Source organism: Miniopterus schreibersii (assembly GCF_964146895.1).
Source record: "Miniopterus schreibersii genome assembly, chromosome: 4".
Taxonomy (NCBI): domain Eukaryota; kingdom Metazoa; phylum Chordata; class Mammalia; order Chiroptera; family Miniopteridae; genus Miniopterus; species Miniopterus schreibersii.
This window is the reverse complement of record NC_138105.1, coordinates 67,597,409-67,614,665: the sequence shown is the minus strand read 5'-3', so window position 1 is coordinate 67,614,665 and position 17,257 is coordinate 67,597,409. Positions and strand designations below refer to the sequence as shown.

The following is a 17,257-nucleotide window of genomic DNA, read 5'->3' as shown; positions in this document are numbered from 1 at the left end:
AAAAATTCCTAGAAAGAATTTGATTAAACAGCTCTAAACCTGTAGATCAGTTTGGGTAAGAATTGAGTTGGGTCTTCTAGTCCATGAACATGGTATACTTTCTTATTTACTTAGGTCTTCTTTGATTTCTTTCGTCAGCATTTTGTAATTTTTAACATGCAGATCCTATGCACATTCTATTAGGTTTATACTTAAGTATGTCATGTTTTTGGAACTATTGTAAATGGCATTATTTGTTTGTTTGTTTGTTTGTTTATTTATTTTAAACCAAGCTCTGGCCAGTTTTAGTAAAGAAAAATTTTGCATGATTTAATTTCCACCAATCCATTCTGGCATGCTTCTAATGATATCAGAATCACCTAGATCAATGATAGCCAATGTGCATATTCTGTAGTATTTTCCACACTCTGTGCCCAATTAAATCTTGTTACCACTGTAGTGGACACCAGTTTTGGCCAACATGACATGGTACTCCATTTCAGATTTCCTCAAGGCTGGATAGGTGTTGGCAAGGATGACCAATTTCACTTTGCCTGATCATCTTCAGAGTCTGCTTGTACCCCAGCACATACTTTCCACTTTTCATAAGTTGGATCCTAGAGTTGATCTACTCCAGCAACTCTGTCATCTTTGTGGCTACCATGTTCCTGTTTTAAGTGCAGGATGGCCCCCAACTTAGAACATACAGAGCAGTGATATTAATTTTTAATTTCCATTTCTAACTGTTCATTTGTTAGTATGTGAAAATGCAGTTGATATTTGGCTGTTGTCTTTGCATCCTGTAACCTTGCAGAACTCACTTTTTAGTTCTAAGAGTTTTTTGTTGTCTGCAAATAGGAACAATTTTATTTCTTTTTCTTGCCTTTTTGCACTGGCTAGAACTCCTGTACTATATTGAATAGGAGCAGTGAGTGTGGACATCCTTGCCTTGTTCCCAGTCTAGGGGGAAAATCTTTCCATCTTTTATTGCTAAGTATGATGTTAGCTATAGGTTTTCATAAATGCCCTATTTCAAGTTGAGGAAGTTCCCTTCTCTTCCTAGTTTTCCATAAATGACGTTGAGTTTTGTCAAATGCTTTTTCTTCATTGATGTGGTCATGAGTTTTTTCTTCTTAGACTGTTAATATGATGGATTTCATTGATTGATTTTCAGTTAGGAAAGAACTTCCTATTTTGGTGTTGGACTAATCTCCTGAAGTAGAAGGTGATGTTCTAGCTTTCTCTCTGTTCTTTTTTGGGTATTTTGGCATCACCCTGACATCAGAAAGGCCCCTTGAACTGCTGTCCTCTCTCTGTGTGTGTCCAGAGTGCTCCCCAGAACCTGGCGTTGAGGACAGGCGTGGAGAGAAGTCACTTGCATCCTAGAAGCCACAACGTGTGGGGCAGTGTCCACTCCTCAGTCCGAGGAGCACTAGCTTCTACCTCACTTCTCTTATTTTTTTCCACACAGCAAGCTCAGAAGGGGCTGGGAGGCCACAGGGGGCTAGGGACACTTCTCCTTCAGAGGACTGGCTATTAGTGATCAGAAAGCGTTCCTCACATGCTACGTTAACTTTCATGGATATGGCAGGCTCAGTTTTGTGAAACTGCATCAATTTATAATTGTAAAATGTACTAGAATTGCAGGAAACGAATTTACTGAGAAACGGTAGCGTTCTCTCTGGTCCATACCCTCTTGGTTACAGGCAAATGTGCAGCTCAGACCCTGGGCCACTGGCTACTGTGGTTTGTTGTCTGGGTTGCTTTTGAGGAATCAGGTTTTTAAACCATTTGGAAATCTCTTAATGAGCTGTGTTTTGACACACATCCCCGTGAGAGCCCCTAGGAAGTGATCATCTCAGCTGAGAGTGTGATCCCTGATTCTTCCTGCTCTGTGTTGTTTATTGGCTTGGTTTTGGCATGGAAACATCTCACAAGGATGCAGCAGAGATCCGAGGGACTTTCTGGGAGCTACAAACAGAAATGGCCCTGAGGCTGCAACAGGAATAAAATAAAATAAAATATGGCTCCTTTGACATCTGCCAGTTCCTTCATGTTAGAGTTATGGGACTGTAAGTTAATCCCAAAAAGGGAGCACAAAGACCAGGGCAAATTGCCACCTACATGCTCAATAAGTGATTTCAAACTTTTGGTGACAAATTTTCTTGAGTCTTTACTTCGGGTTAAATTTTCATCAGTATTATAAATCTTTTAAAATATTTTTTATGAGTTTATTTGAGCCAAACAGATGACATGCTGGGAATCAAGATCTCAAATGCTCCCAGTACTATAAATCTTAAGAGTGAATTCCCCAAATGGTGAGTTTTATATAAAAACTTTTTGTTGTTGTTGTACCTTCTCTCCCCCCCCCCCCCCACTATATGGAGCAGAGATAATAAACTGAGAGGTTTACTTTTGTCATTTTAGCCCAGGTTGAACCTCCTTGACACAACCCAAAGGGCAAGGCGCCCAGGGTGCCAAATTTAAGGAGGGCTTCACCTCCAGGTGCTGACCCTACCCTGGCACAACCTGGGGCATGAGCACCTCCTTAAGTTTGGTGCCCTGGGTTTGGTGCCTTGTTGGCTCCACCCCATTCCTGGCCCAGTATAGAGACTTATATGCCTCTGGTCTAATCAGGTTTTTGTACAGCAAGCATGTGTAATAATATTACTTACATAACTTTAAAATGCTTAATTCACAAAATAAAAATGGACAAACAGATTTCAAATGCTCCATTCCCCTAAGTCAGCCTCTCCCTCTCCCCAGTGGTGAACCCACCTTCCCCCAACTTCCTACCTGGCCCCTAAACTGCAGGGTGGTTCCTTTCTCAATGTGTAATTCTATTTGTTTATGTCCCTGCCTCAAAATTCCAGCCATACTGCTTTCCATCTTTTAAAATACTCTCCATTTTCTTTAAAGATCCAAAGGGGTTGTTCATGCAACATCTAAACTTTTATCTTCTCCTTTTATGGTCACGTAAGTAAGCTGCGTTTTAGGATGGAGGGTTAACTACATCAGGTTTCTGTCCTTGTCCCCACTTCTCCCCGGTTTTTCCAAGGGCCATCCTTGCCCCTTCCCACTTCTAGCCTCAGGAGGCATGGTCCAGAAATTGAATTAGAGAAGACGCAGCCTGGAGAAGCAGGTGTTTCTTCAACAGTGGTCTTTGCTGGCTCTTTGTAGGGATGACCCCTGTCTGGTAGGCCCTTTTAACAAGGTTATTATGGGGTACATGGAATGGCCACTGGGGCAGATGCTAATGAACTTGAGGAGAAGTAACTAACATTCTCCATTAGGAGGCATGAGTATAGCCCTTAAATCATATTAAAATCTTGCTAGGATTATATGTGAAAGGAAAGGGTTTTTAAAATTCCTTTTAAATTTTTTAAAGAATTGGCTCATTTGAATATACTTGGGAGCTTTAAAATTTGTGTGCTATCTGCTATTACATTAGGTTCTTGAGATACTATATCTTTGATCACAAGTACTTATACATTTTCTGTCCTACATCCGAATGAGTCCTTAAAGCAGGTCTTCTGTTAGTAATTCATGTGGCAGAAACAAATGGTATTAAATGGCCAATAAAAAGGAGTACGTGTTAGCATTGCACCAGATCAAAAATAAAGATTAAGCTCCTGATAAGTCAAGATATAGATACACTAGCATATACATAATACCAAAATGTGAAGGAGATTACCAGAAGGTCAAAAAACAGAAATGATCTTAGGGAAAGCTGCTTGAGCCTGGGTAGGGACGGGGCACCACTGCGTGCCTCCTTGGCTCTTCAGTGCTGTTTCACATGTAGCACTTTGATGAAATATTTAAAATAAACTCCAGTCAAATATAAAATTAGTTTTCATTTTAAGCATATTTAAAGATTAAACCCTAACTTCTCCAGCCACCAAGAGGACTGATAAAGGCGTTTGTACTTATGCAGTAAGAATCCTTTGGTCAGGTCAAGTTCAAGTGCCAGATGCTCCTTTTCCAAGGACGCTGCGCGCTTCCCATGCTGGGTCTGGAGGTGTCGCCAAAGCGCCCTCTGCTGGACGCGCGTGCGCGCCGCGCCTTCAGGCCTGACTCCTGGACATCAACCTGTCTGGTGTCTGGCCTTCAGGGACTTGACGGTAGTTTCCTGACCTATGTTGCCTTCAGATGTTTAAGTGATATTTTTATTTTAAAACACAGTGAACACCTTGGGACGTTCCACTGTACGTTAAATTAATTTTGTGTATCATTGGACTTGTCTAAATCCTATTTAATAGCTATGGGTTTTTGATGATCTTAGAGAGCAAATCTTAATTTGTATTCTTTTCTTTTCCTCTATACACATAACACCACGATTTTTAGCAGTCAGCCTTAAATATGTCCAGCAAGTCTGTGGATCCCTTAAGGGGCTCCACAAAGTCAAAACTTTTCATAGTAATACTAAGGCGTTAGTTGCCGGTTTCCCTGTGTCATCATTTGCACTGATTGTGCAAAATCAACACCCTTGAAACAGATGGGCACAAATCAAGGCAGAGGCATCAAAGGCTCCTAGAAGCCACTGTACTCTTCACCATCAGGCCTTCAGTAAAAAGGAAAAAGAAAAGAGGAATAATATCAGTTTTACTTAGGAATATCCTTGATGAAGGAGTAAAAATTATTAATTGTATTAAATCTCAATCCTCGAGTTCACGTCTTTTTAATATACTATGTGACAAACAGCCCTTCTGCTGTCTGCCAAAGTATGATGACCATCTTGAGGGGAAGCTCCTGTCAATGAGTTGTGAGCAGAACTAGCCACTTTTTTCATGAAATGTCATTTTTGCTTGAAAGAGTAACAGACAAATTGTGATTATTCAGACTCAGAGGCATGGTAGACATTTTCTCAAGCAAATGGTGTGAGTCAGGCGTATCCATGAAAACAGCTGACAGATTTTGTTGCCAGTACATTTTCAACCCAAAAAAAAGAAGAAAGTAATTTTGAAAAATTGGTATCTTTTCAATAAGGTTCGTAGTGATATTAACAAATGTGATTTTTTTAATATTATATAATGAAATGTGTCAACATTTGGAAGATCTGCAAACTCAGTGAACGAATATTTTCCAAGTGACCAGTGCATGATGTTAAAACCATGCATGTGAGTAAGAAAGACTAATGGATTTTCAAATTAGTTATATATTTTTATTGAGGTAAAATTCACATAACATAGAATTCACCATTTTAACCATTTAAAAGTGTACGACTCAATGACAGTATGTTCACAATGTTGTGCAACCATAACCCAATCTAGTTCTAGAACATTTTCATCTCCCCAAAAGGAAACCCTGTACCAGTCAGCAGTGGAGTGGAAACCCTGTACCACTCCCCAACCCCTCTCCCAGCCCCTGGCAACCAATCTGTTTTATGTCTCTGAGCATTCGCCTGTCTGGACATTTCACATAAATGGAATCACACACTGTGCAGCCTTTTCTGTCTGGCTTCTCTCACTGAGACGTGGTTTCAGGGTCTATTCACATTGTAGTTTATGTCATTGCTTCACTCCTTTTCATGGCTGAGTAATACTCCAGAGTATGGATGGACCACGCTGTGTTTATCCATTCATCTGTGATTGGCATTTGGGTTTTTCTGCTTTTTTGCCATTATGAATAATGCTGCTATGAACATTTGTGTACAAGTTTTTGTTTGAACTGTTTTCAGTTCTTTTGAATACATACCCAAGAGTGGAATTGCTGGGTCATATGGTTTAACTGGGTTTATATTTAATTTTGAGGAACTGCCATACTGTTTTCCACAACAGCTGCATCGTTTGACATTTCACCTGCAATGTATAAGGGTTCCAATTTCTACACTTTTTTTTGGCAATACTTATCTTTCTTTTTTCTTTTCTTTCTTTCTTTTCTTTTTAGCCATAGTGGTGGATATGGAGTGGTATTTCACTGTGGTTTTAGTTTTGTATTTTCCTAATGATTAATGATGTTGAGCATATTTTCGTGTGCTTATTGGAGACGTGTCTATTTAAGCCCTTTGCTATTTTTCATTGAATTGTCATTTTGTTGTTAAGAGAGTTCTTTATATATTCTAAATACAAGACCCTTATCAGATATATGATTTACTAACAGGTTCTCCCATTCTGTGGGTTGTCCTTTCACTCTCTTAATAGAGCCCTTTGATGCACAAAAGTTTTTAATTTTGATAAAGTCCAGTTTAATCTTTAAAATTTTTATTTGTGGTTTTGATGTCATATCTAAGAACTCATTGCCAAATCCAAGGACATGAAGATAACCTTGTTTTACATGATTATCTGATGTTTTCCTCTAGGAGTTTTATAGTTTTAGCTCTTTCATTTAGTTCTTTGATCAATTTTGAGTTGATGTTTGTATATGATGTCAGTAAGTAAGCATCTAGCTTCATTCTTTTGCATGTGGCTGTGCAGTTTTTCCAGCACCATTTTTTGAAAACTTTATTCTTTCTCCATTGAACAGTCTTGACACCCTTGTCAAAAATCAATTGACCACAGATGTATGGGATTGTTTCTAGACTCTCAATTCTATCCCATTGATCTGCATGTCTGTTGTCCCAGTACTGCACTGTCTGTTACTGTAACTTTGTATTAAGTTTGAAATTGGGAAGTGTGAGTCTCCCAACTTTGTTCTTCTTTTTCAAGATTGTGTTGGCTATTTGGGGTCCCTTGCAATGCCATATGAATTTTAGGATCAATTTGTCCATTTCTGAAAAGCAGTTGGAAGTTTAATAGAGAATTTTGATAGGGATTGCATTGATTCTATATATCAATTTGGAGAATATTGCCATGTTAACAATATTAAGTCTTTCAATCCATAAACATAAGATACCTCTTTGTTTATTTTGGTCATCTTTAGTTTCTTTCAACAGTGTTTTATAGTTTTCATTGTATAAGTATTTCATCCCCTTGGTTAAATTTATTCCTAGGTATTTATTCTCTGATGCTATAGTAAGTGGGATTGTTTTCTTAATTTTCTTTTCACATTGGCCATTACTTAGAAATGTGACTAATTTTTTATGTTGCTCTTGTATCCTGCAACTTTTGTGAATTCATTTATGAGGACTAATTTTTTTTTGTGGATCCTTTAAAATTTTTTATATTTAAGAACATGGTATCTGCAAATAGAGATAGTTTCATTTCTTCCTTTCCCATTTTGGTGCCTTTTATTTGTTATTGTTGTCTAATTGTACTGGCCAGAACTTCTGGTACAATGTTGAATAGAAATGGCAAGTGGATATAAACAGCAATGGTCAAAAGAAGTGATAGGTCCCTGGATGGTTTTGCTCAATGGTTAGAGCGTTGGCCCACCGACCAAAGTGTCTTGGGTTCAATTTCCAGTCAAGGGCGCATGCCTCAGTTGCAGGTTCAATCCCCGCTCCCCATCTCCCTGACCGGGTATGTGCAGGAGGCAGCCAATCCATGTGTCTCTCTCAAGTCGATGTTTCTCTCTCTCTCTACCTCCCTCCTCCCTCCCTTCCATTCTCTCTAAAAATCAAAAGAAAAAATATCCTCAGGTGAACATTTAAAAATAAAGAAGTGATGGGCCCTGGTCAGTGTGGCTCAGCTGGTTGGAGCATTGTCCCATAAACTGAAAGGTTGTGGCACTTCAGATTCCTGGTCAAGGCACATACCCAGATGTGGGTTTGATCCCTGGTCAGGGTGTGCACAGGAGGCAACAGATCGATGTTTCTCTCTCCCTTCCTGTCTCTAAAATCAATGGAAAATGTATCCTTGGGTGAGGATTTAAAAAAAAAAGAAGTGATGGGTGAAGCAGTACCCCTCTTGTTCCTGAAACCAGTCCAGCTGCACTTTCTGGAAGATGCCTTCAACCTGCTTTTTGCAGAAGCGTTGCTGAAGTCTTTGCCTTTCCTGGTATTTGAGGACAGACAGCATATGCTTTAGGTTCATTTCTTTCCTCTGCAGTTCTCTGCCTATGGTGATGTGCCGCAGCAGAGTTTAAATTTCCATTTTCCATGTACAAGTCAAGGTCAAATTCAGCACGTATAAATGCGGTAGCCACACACAGTTGGGTGTTTCTTCCTTTGCTTAGACTTGTGGCACCACTTCAGCTCCTTTTGTCCACAAGATCCTCAGAACCCAAATGAGAAACCCCTTCCCCCAGGAAAGCCTCCCTTATAGCTCCACGTGACTTTCCGGTGACTCCATTCTCATTGCCGTATAATACTCTTTGCACAGCTCACGCTTCATAAACATTCAGGAGCTTACTTCTGTGACATGTCCAGTGACCCCAGGGTCCTTTGCCTCTGATGGCAGGGCCTGGGTCTTTGGCTTCATTGGTATTTTCCTGAAGCATCCAGGAGAGACACCCTGGATTTGTGACAGGACAGGCTGGCCAGGAAGTCAGTGCCACCAACTGTCCTTGGGCTCTGTTGGTCATCTGATTCTCCCTAGCAACAGATGACATGTGTGGGGAGCAGCAGGTGATTATTCTGCTCGCTTTGCTTACACTTGAACTGATGCAGTGACTAAGTGTTCATGTTGTGCATGTGCACATGCAGACATCCTGTTCCACTTAATAGCCAGTGATCACATCATAACTTCATCCACTGCTTGTGCTCCAGGGGCTCCTGGACTCATCTGCATGTAACAGAGTAACACTTCTGGCTGTAGCTTCAACTCACAACGTAACGGTCTCCCCTGCCTGCGTCAAGCTTTATTTTTATTTTGTAGGTGCTTGAATCATTATTTGGATATTAATAAAAACAAACCTTGGCTGATGCTAACCATCTGATTTCCCTTTTTTTTTTTTCCATTTTGTTTTGTTTTGTTTCTGCACACATTTTCTTTAGCTTGAAATGGCGATTGAAAACCTCCAAAAAAGCGAAGGGATCACATCACACAAAAGCGGTTTACTCAACAGCCATGTAAGTGTGTTGCCTGGTGGTCTGCCACACTGTGCACGTACCTGCGTGAGCATTTCAAAACAAGTGAAGGAAATGACTTGATACCTTTAAAATGTTGAAGGGGGAGAAAAGCCAGCCTAGAATTCTATATGCAGCAAAAATATCCTACAGTATAAGGGGGATGGAGGCAAGTTCTTCAATCCTAAAGGCAGATAATCAGAGTACCTACCTCTTTGGGGGCATGTTATGGGAATTTGATTATTTAATACACGTGACATGCTTCCAGCAATGCCTGGCAGATCACAAGCATTATAAATAAAGTTAATACTAAAATAAGCAACAGTAACACAGGATAGGGAGTGCCATAAAGTTTCTTAGCTAAGTTTCCCATGATCAGCTCTTTGAAAAAAAAAAAAAGTAATTAGAAAAATGCAAAGTAACTCATTCCTACTGATTTGGGCTTCGTAAAATCTTTCTCCTTCACTTGCCTCCTGGGGAAAATCGTAATCGTGGGTCCTGTGCCAGGAGGTGGCAAACGTCTTTGTCTCTGGGCAGCCTCATAGGGCAAGACGGCACTGGATAGGTGATGGTTAAGAGTATTTCCTGGGGGCAGTTAAGAAGGAAAGCTCTGGTCTCCTCACACTCCTCCCTTTTCCCTCTACTCCTCCAAATGCTCTCAAATCAGCTTTATAGGTAATTGAAAATTCGAAAGGAGGACAAGCCACTGAAGTCAGAGTGTGCTTCTCAAGCACTTAGGTTGGGATTTGACCCCAAATCTCTTTAATTCTCTTGAGAATTAAAACATCAAGAGAAAGAAGCCCCCTGTAGTCCATCACGATCCTGTGACCCCATCAAGACTTTCATACTGGCCAAGGGTTGCTTGAAAGACAGTGGTACTGGGGCAGAGAAAGGCCCAGCTAGAGAAAGGCCCCAAAGCTCCTGGTTTATGTGTTGGCCCAGGCGTGCCCCGCCGCTCCAGGCACACGTGATGAGGGTCTGCACTCCTCAGCCTCAGAGGCTGGTCACTAGAAGGAATAGCAGCCTCACATGAGTTGTCTCAAAGGAAAAATACAAAAGACCATCAGGCCCCTCCCAAGTGCCCCCCACCCAGGCTAGGAGAGTCGTGGCCACCCTGTTGTCCATCACTGCTGGACAATGTCACCTTGTGGGCATACCTGGGGAGGGAAAATCTTCAGTGAATGCTTGGAGGGAAGCACACCCCCCCCACCCTGTCAGTGCACTGGGTAGAAAAGTGTGCAGAATGACAGTCTGTTCAACAGGGACAATCTCTCTTTAACCGGGATAGGCATTCTTCAGCTGTCAAGCAGACACATGTGGCCATGTCACAGTCTGTGGGCCCAGCCCTAGGTCAGCCCTGGGGACAGCCCTGTGAGGAAGGCAGGATGGGGGCACCGACCCCAGCGACAGCATGTGTGTCGGGGGGGAATGTAAAATGTCTCGGGAAACGCATGAGCCGCTAGTGTGGCTGCAGGGCTGCTCCTGGCTTTCTAACACTTTTCTTTTGGAAGGCAGACTTTCCTGAGTGTTTCCAGCTGGTTTACATCCCTGAGTTCACTTCTGAGCAGGAAAACCTCCCCGTGCTCTTTTTCTCCCTGGTGATCTGTGATTGAGCCTCCTTCCATCAGGAGCTGTGAGGAGCAGGAGCTGGGGCTTGGAGATTTGGAGTCAAAGAGAATAGACAGAAGATCTTTGTAAAGAGTTGACCATGTGCACTGGGTAGAATCCCCCTGGAGCTGTCCTTGCGGATGTGAGAGGGGGAGGAAGAGAGAGAGAAGGAGCATGACCTGCCTCACAGATGGGCAGTGTGTCCTGTTGACACCTGTCATGGTCTCAGCTGGCTGAGCCTGCCCTCTGGCCAGTTGCCACTGCAGCTACGTACAGCTGAGATCACTTTAGTGTTGGGCAATGTGGGCCACAGTCCCCAATCCTTTGCCAGCCCAACCCCAGAGCAGACGAGCCTGGCTGGGGGGGGGGGGTACCCCGTCACAGTGTCCTCCCGCCATCAGCGCTGTGGCCAAAGGAGCAAGAACTCACTCCAGGGAGCTTGGCCTGTGAGGGCAGGAGCTCAGCAGTGTGAGAAAACCTGCCTAGGCAAACCTAAGTCCGCCCAGGAACCCGGCACAGAGGTTTACCTCTGGAACTGCTACTGTCTGTGGAGCTTGTTTCCTTCCCAGGGCACCGTCTTGGGGTGGGTGCGCGTGGTGGTGCCCAGAGCCCAGGAAGGCTGAACAGCACCTTCCAGACCCAGCTGATGTCAGGGCCTCACCCCACCCCCAGCTTCCCATGCTGCCCTCAGGAACCTGCAGGTTGAAGGAAACTTATAGCCTGATATGGAAACCCCGCAGAGGGTGGGCCTCAAGTGAGCGGTCTCTAAAATAGGGGTGGCTGTGATTTGGTGACATGAAAACAAGGGATAACTGTTTCAGAGGAAGAAGGTGACAAAGCTGGTGCTGGGGATGAAAGCACCTTCACCCATTGGGGTGTCACTGTGACCTCCCCACTGTCGTGCCTGACCCGGGGAAGCCACAGTCAAGGTCCCCAGCCAAGAGTATTGGAGGTGCCAGGCTCCTCCCAGAGCCACCACCCTACTCTCCCCCAGATCCTGGCATGAGAAGCCCCTCCCCGCCCCAACTCTTGGTGATTCAGGGACCCCACGGCATGTTCACCAAGTCACTGTCATGGGGAGGCAGCTACCGTCTACTAAAATGAATTCTTATTTCCAAACCCTGCCTTTGGATTAATTGTATTCAGACTATATGGCTTTTTAATCAAGAAACACAAATTGTCAAAGATCCTTTAGCCTTTAGTTGATAGCCAATCACAGGCTGGTGTAATGACAAAGCTGTCACCTGCAGACTAAGCTGGGGCTTAGCTAGAGCAGCAGCTTCATGGGATGGGTCTCTTGTCCAGAAGTTGCTCCAAATTATTATGGCAAATGCCTGGCAGTGGTCTTGAGGGGACCACTATTTCTTCAGTATTCCTGACCCACCCTCATTGTCTTTCCCTCCTGCTGCTGACAGGACAGGTTGTTTTCCTACAGGGCATCTACTTGGACCCCTCCCCCAACTCCACACTTTAGTGTCCGGAGCTGAGCCCTGACACTCCCCAATCTCCCCCTCCCACCATCTTCCCTGCTCACCAAGTCCTTCCAGTGCTCATTCTTGCGTTCCTGCCTCCTCCTGCACCCCACCTCCCAGTGCTCCTTGACCTCACCTTCAGAACAATTTAGAATCACACCACTTCTCCCACTTCCACCACCATGGCACACACACACACACACACACACACACACACACACACACACACACACACACACCGTCTCTCCCATGGATTGTCGAAGTCACCTACTAGCCAACCCTTCGCTCCCAGGCCCTTCTCACACAGCCACCAGATTGGTCCTACTAAAACCTAAGTCAGATCCTTGCACCTCTTTGCTCAGAAGCCTGCAGGGCCCCCATTGCCCTCCAAGTAGATGCCAAGTTCATGGAAATGGCCTTGCACAAACTCCCCATCCCTTCCCTGCTCTCAGCCCCTCCCTCTTTCCTCCTCGCTCACTATGCTCCAGCCACACAGGCCTCCTCACTGTTCCTCCAACACTACAGGCATGGTCCTGCCTCGAGGCCTTTGAATGGGCTGTTCCTTTGCATAAAACACTTCCCCAGTGGTTCCCTCCCTCAGCTTCTTCATGTCTTTACTTATTTGCCACTCAAATCATTTTCTCTTCCTGGTAACTTGTTAATGCAAAAGAGAGGAAGTGTAACCAACTATTCTTTTGGAGGCTGATAGTGGGTGTCAGTTCTGTAATCACTTCTTGGAGGAGGGTCACTATGCATCCTTAACTTCAAGATGGCCTTGATGTCAACTCAGCAGAATCACCCAAACAGAGAAGTCTACTTTTAATTTAAATAACACAGAGTTGGAGGGAAGGAATCACATTTCTGAAAGCTTTCTCTTTACATATGAGCCAACTGTATTGAGTGGTGTGAGCCTTCCTCACTCAGGACCCCTGGTGCAGTGCCCCTTCCAACCCACCACCCACACAATCTGTCCCACCCTCAAGCCCAGGACCAGTGTCATCACATGGCCCCTGCCCCACCCATCAGTGCTGTCAGCCCTGAGTCATTGGGCTCCTGGATCCGGCTTCTTTCGTTGACAGAGGATTCCCTAAGAAGTGGCACCCTAGGCCCCTCAGCCTCAGGTGGCAGGGAGAGGAAAAGCCTCCAGCTTCTGTGCCCACATGCTGGGGTCCCATTCACTCTTCAGGACCTTGTCTTCTCTGGTCAGTGTTTCTTAAAGCATCTTTAAAACCCTGGGGTGCACCCTATGTTCATAGCACAGTTTACAATAGCTAAGATCTGGAAACAGCCCAAGTGCCCATCAGTAGTTGAGTGGATAAAAAAGCTGTGGGACATTCACACCATGGAATACTATGCAGCTGTAAAAAAGAAGAATCTTGTACCCTTTGGGACAGTATGCATGGACCTGGAGAATATTATGCTAAGTGAAATAAGCCAGGCAGAGAGAGAGAAGTATCACATGATCTTGCTTATATACAGAATCTAAAGAACTTAATAAACTGATGAACAGAGTAGATTCAATGACATGGAAGCATAGATCTGACTGAGGAATGTCAGAGGGATGGAGGAGGGTGGGGTGGTGGTGGAGGGGGAGAGATTAACCAAAGAACTTATATGCATATATGCACAACCCAAGGACACGGACAATGGTGGGGAGAAGGACTGGGGAGGGGGAGGGGACAGGGTGGAATGGGTCATTGGGGAGAAAAAGGGACATCTGTAATATTTTAAACAAACAAACAAAAAGATCCTGGGGTGCAAATGTGGAGAGAGAGGTCAGGCACAAAGGGGACCGAAGAGATGCCTCCTAAGGCTCCAAGTCCTGGGCCAGAGTGAATCTCTGAGGGAGAAGGGAGGCGCTGTGCCACCTGGGTAAGAAAAAGCACATTTAAGGCAAGTTTGAAAATGAAAGGTCTGAATGACTTGATGGAAAGTAAAAACTATGATGTTCTTTTCCCAAAGGGACATTTGAAGAAGATGAGTCTCTTTTCAGGGGCCTTTCTTATTTCCTATGACCTTGGGCTCGCCTCATGCAGCCAGACGCCCTGCCCAGAGCCCTCTGCCCTTGACAGCTGCCACCCTCCTGTGCTGTTGCTTTGCACCCTCCTTCCCGTGTCCCTGTTGTCACTGTTTCTCATTCACCCTGTTGGTGAGAGCAGGTTCCACCCTAGGGTTACAGGAATGGCTAAACACACAACACCCAACACTAGACAGAGTGGACAGCCATTTATTAGTCACAGACTCAGCCCAGGGGAAGAGGACACCTCAGGGCCATACACGGGCGCATTCGGAAACACCGAGCAGAGGGGGCTTATGTGGCTCAGCAGGAGCAGCGTGGGGAGGGGCCTCTCCTGGTTTACCAGATCAGGCCTCACACCACTCTTCCTCCTCAACCCTCTGTGCACCCCTTACCCCAGAGACCCTGCGGTGTGTCCGTGGAGCCAGATTTACATACCTGGCCCTAACTTGTGTCCTGAGCACCAGCCCAGCACTTGAACACCTCCTCCCAAAAGCAGAGCCCACTGGCTCGCCCTTCTCCATGCCCCATGCCTGTCTTTCTGTTAAAAGACCCTCTGCTCTGTCAGTTCCCCAGGTACCCCTTCATCTGGATTTTTGACCTGTCTCCCACTTTTATCCTGTACCCCCACCTCTGAAACCTCTCTCACTCTGGCACCAGAGCCTCCCCCTGGCTTCCAGTGAGAGCAGAGAGGCCTAGGGATGAGATGAAGGGGTTCACTTTAAAATGACCCAGGTGGGGCTTATTTTGAACCCTGGGCTGATTTTTTGAGGCAGGAGTTCCTTAGACTATTCTTGCTACCTCTGTGCACATTAGAACTTTGCCATTATAAAACTATTTTTTAAAGGGAGATGAAAGCTGACTTCCCAGCTTGCATGCTAAGTCTGGGTGCGGCCACAATGGGGTGTGGAGTAGAGTAGGGTACTGCCCCTGGGTGGGAAAGTGAGGGTGCTGATTTCCCAGGGGAGGTGCTCACTCTGGTCTGGAAGGAAGCAGAGGGCACTAGGACTTGAAGGAGCCCAGCATGCCAGGACTGCAGAGGGGTCTGGGCCAGTGGAGGGGATTGTCTGGGCAGGCGCGGCAGCTTAGACAGACCCCCACCTCCTACAATGATCCTGGATCCTTCACAGGGTCCTGCCTCAGGCTGGCTCTGGTGCACATGGCTCCTTCCTGTCCCCAATGCCCACGTGTGGTTAAGGCCTTTTTGTACTCACAGAACAGAGAGGAAGCCAGAATCAAACAGCAGCTTTTGGGGCTCCCAGGGGGGGCATATTGCCCCACATGGGGACTTAGCTTTCTACAAGGACAGCTCCTGTCTGTACAACTCTGACGACCTCTGAGGGCAGCAGCTTCGACTTCCGATTCTTCCTCCTGCCTTGGCCTGAGCATAAAGCCCGGCACATGAGCGTCTTAGGTATTTCGCTCAGTTTCCATCTGTGCTCTGCTCAGTCAGGTCCTGCAGGAGACAGTAGTCCGTTTCCATCGATGTCCACGGCCAGTGCACGGCGTGGTGCTCACCGGCCCCTGAGTTTTCTTTAATTTGCCTCTTATCATCAGAATTGATCTCTGTTCCTATAGGTATAGGAGACATTTGGTGTTTAAGCGGCGTGTGGGCGTGTGCGTGTTTAAATGATTATAGGGACAAATTGTATGAGGTCTCCATCCATGTACGTTTTTCTCAATTAAGTCAAGGACTTAGACCAGCCTGAAGACCAGGCTGAAAATTGAAGGAATAAAGAAGCAGGTGAAAAGAAGCCACTAAGTAATGTGCCCAGAATCTTGAACTCAAATCCATGACAGTAGCAATGAATTTCCTCCTGATGTTACGTGGAGGGAAAGCATGTGGTTCTCTTAATGAGTCCATGTTAGCATTTTGGTGTTTGGGGGAATCTGACAATCAGGACTGTGTCTCTTTCTCCAGCTCCAGTGGCTGTTAGATAATTACGAAACTGCTGAAGGCGTCAGTCTCCCCCGAAGTTCTCTTTATAACCATTACCTTCGGCACTGCCAGGAGCACAAGCTGGACCCTGTGAATGCTGCCTCCTTTGGGAAACTGATTCGCTCCGTGTTTATGGGCCTGAGGACGCGGCGGCTGGGCACCAGGTGGGTAGAGGGGGCGGTGACAGCCTGCACACCCACCCATTCTTCCTCTTTATACAGAAATTGAGCTTTAGGGGAACATGGGGCTTCCTCCTTCTGCCCACGCATCCTGACTGACATGCCTCCGGGTGAACTTGGAGCTGCCCGGAACTGGCAGCAGCATTGGCCCGGCCAGGTCCAGGGTGTGGGCTATGGTTCAGTTCTCTCTGGGTGATGGGACACAGTGGTTCGATTCAGCTCTCTCTGTTTGAAATTTTCCATAATAATAGGTTTTTAAAAAGCTGCCTCTGGATTATCTAATAGAGTTGGATTTACTATTTCTTGATGCTTTTTGCTATACTTGGACCAACCCGCCACAGCCTGCCATTGGCCTACAGCTGCCAGGGAACCTCATGTGTCATAAACTTAACCAGACAATAACACAAACACCCCTCTCACTAGAGTGAATGACCTAGAGCTCATGTGGCTGTGAAATGTGATAGGCCCACCACCTGCTCTCAGTGAAGTCATACAGAAGTGGGTGGCAAGGTTCATTCATGTACTCTCAGAAGGAGTGAGTCTTCTCTTGTCCTCTGCCACCTTTGATCCTTGACAGAGACTGTCTTTACAGATCATAGCCACAGAACTGGTTTTCTAAGTGCAGGACTTCTCAGAGCCTTTATCATACTAAAATGCAAGAGGGGAGCCTCCCAGAGGGGGAGGTAGGGTGCAGAATTTTCTAAACCTCTCTGGCCACAGAATAGCCTGTGAGCATTTCCCACACAGTCCAGGAAATACTGAACCTGAGGGCCCAAAGTGCAGGTGACAAAACAGCACCTCCTGTGCTTTAGGACATCTGCAGGGAGAACTGACTCCAGGTGTTTGGTTTCTAGGGGCAACTCCAAGTACCATTACTATGGGATCCGCCTGAAGCCGGACTCCCCCCTGAACCGGCTGCAGGAGGACACCCAGTACATGGCCATGCGGCAGCAGCCTGTGCATCAAAAGCCGAGGTGAGTGGCCGGGGCCACGGCCAACCTGAGGAAGGGGACGGCCTGGGTTTTTCTAGGGAGAACACAGGGAGGGTGTTTCTCAAACATTAAATACATTTGCATGAGGGGATTCCCACTCTACAGTGGAGAAAACAAACTCATATTAACCTCAGTCTCCAATGTCCTGGGAGAGCCAAGACGTTCACCTCCACTGACATGAAGGGAG

At 45.4% G+C, this 17,257-nt stretch overlaps 1 protein-coding gene across 4 annotated transcripts in view; it reads left to right on the top strand.

Annotated features, from left to right (window-relative positions):
- Positions 1 to 17,257, top strand: part of RFX2 (regulatory factor X2) — an 85,158-nt gene that overhangs the window by 50,409 nt on the left and 17,492 nt on the right. For 2 of the 4 annotated variants that reach the window (XM_081136469.1, XM_081136468.1), the window contains exons 7-9: positions 8,792 to 8,866; positions 15,882 to 16,063; positions 16,933 to 17,052. In XM_081136469.1, coding sequence (XP_080992595.1) covers positions 8,792 to 8,866; positions 15,882 to 16,063; positions 16,933 to 17,052 — 377 coding nt within the window. The remainder of the gene's footprint in view (positions 1 to 8,791; positions 8,867 to 15,881; positions 16,064 to 16,932; positions 17,053 to 17,257) is intronic. The other 2 variants (XM_081136466.1, XM_081136467.1) reach the window with 1 other exon arrangement.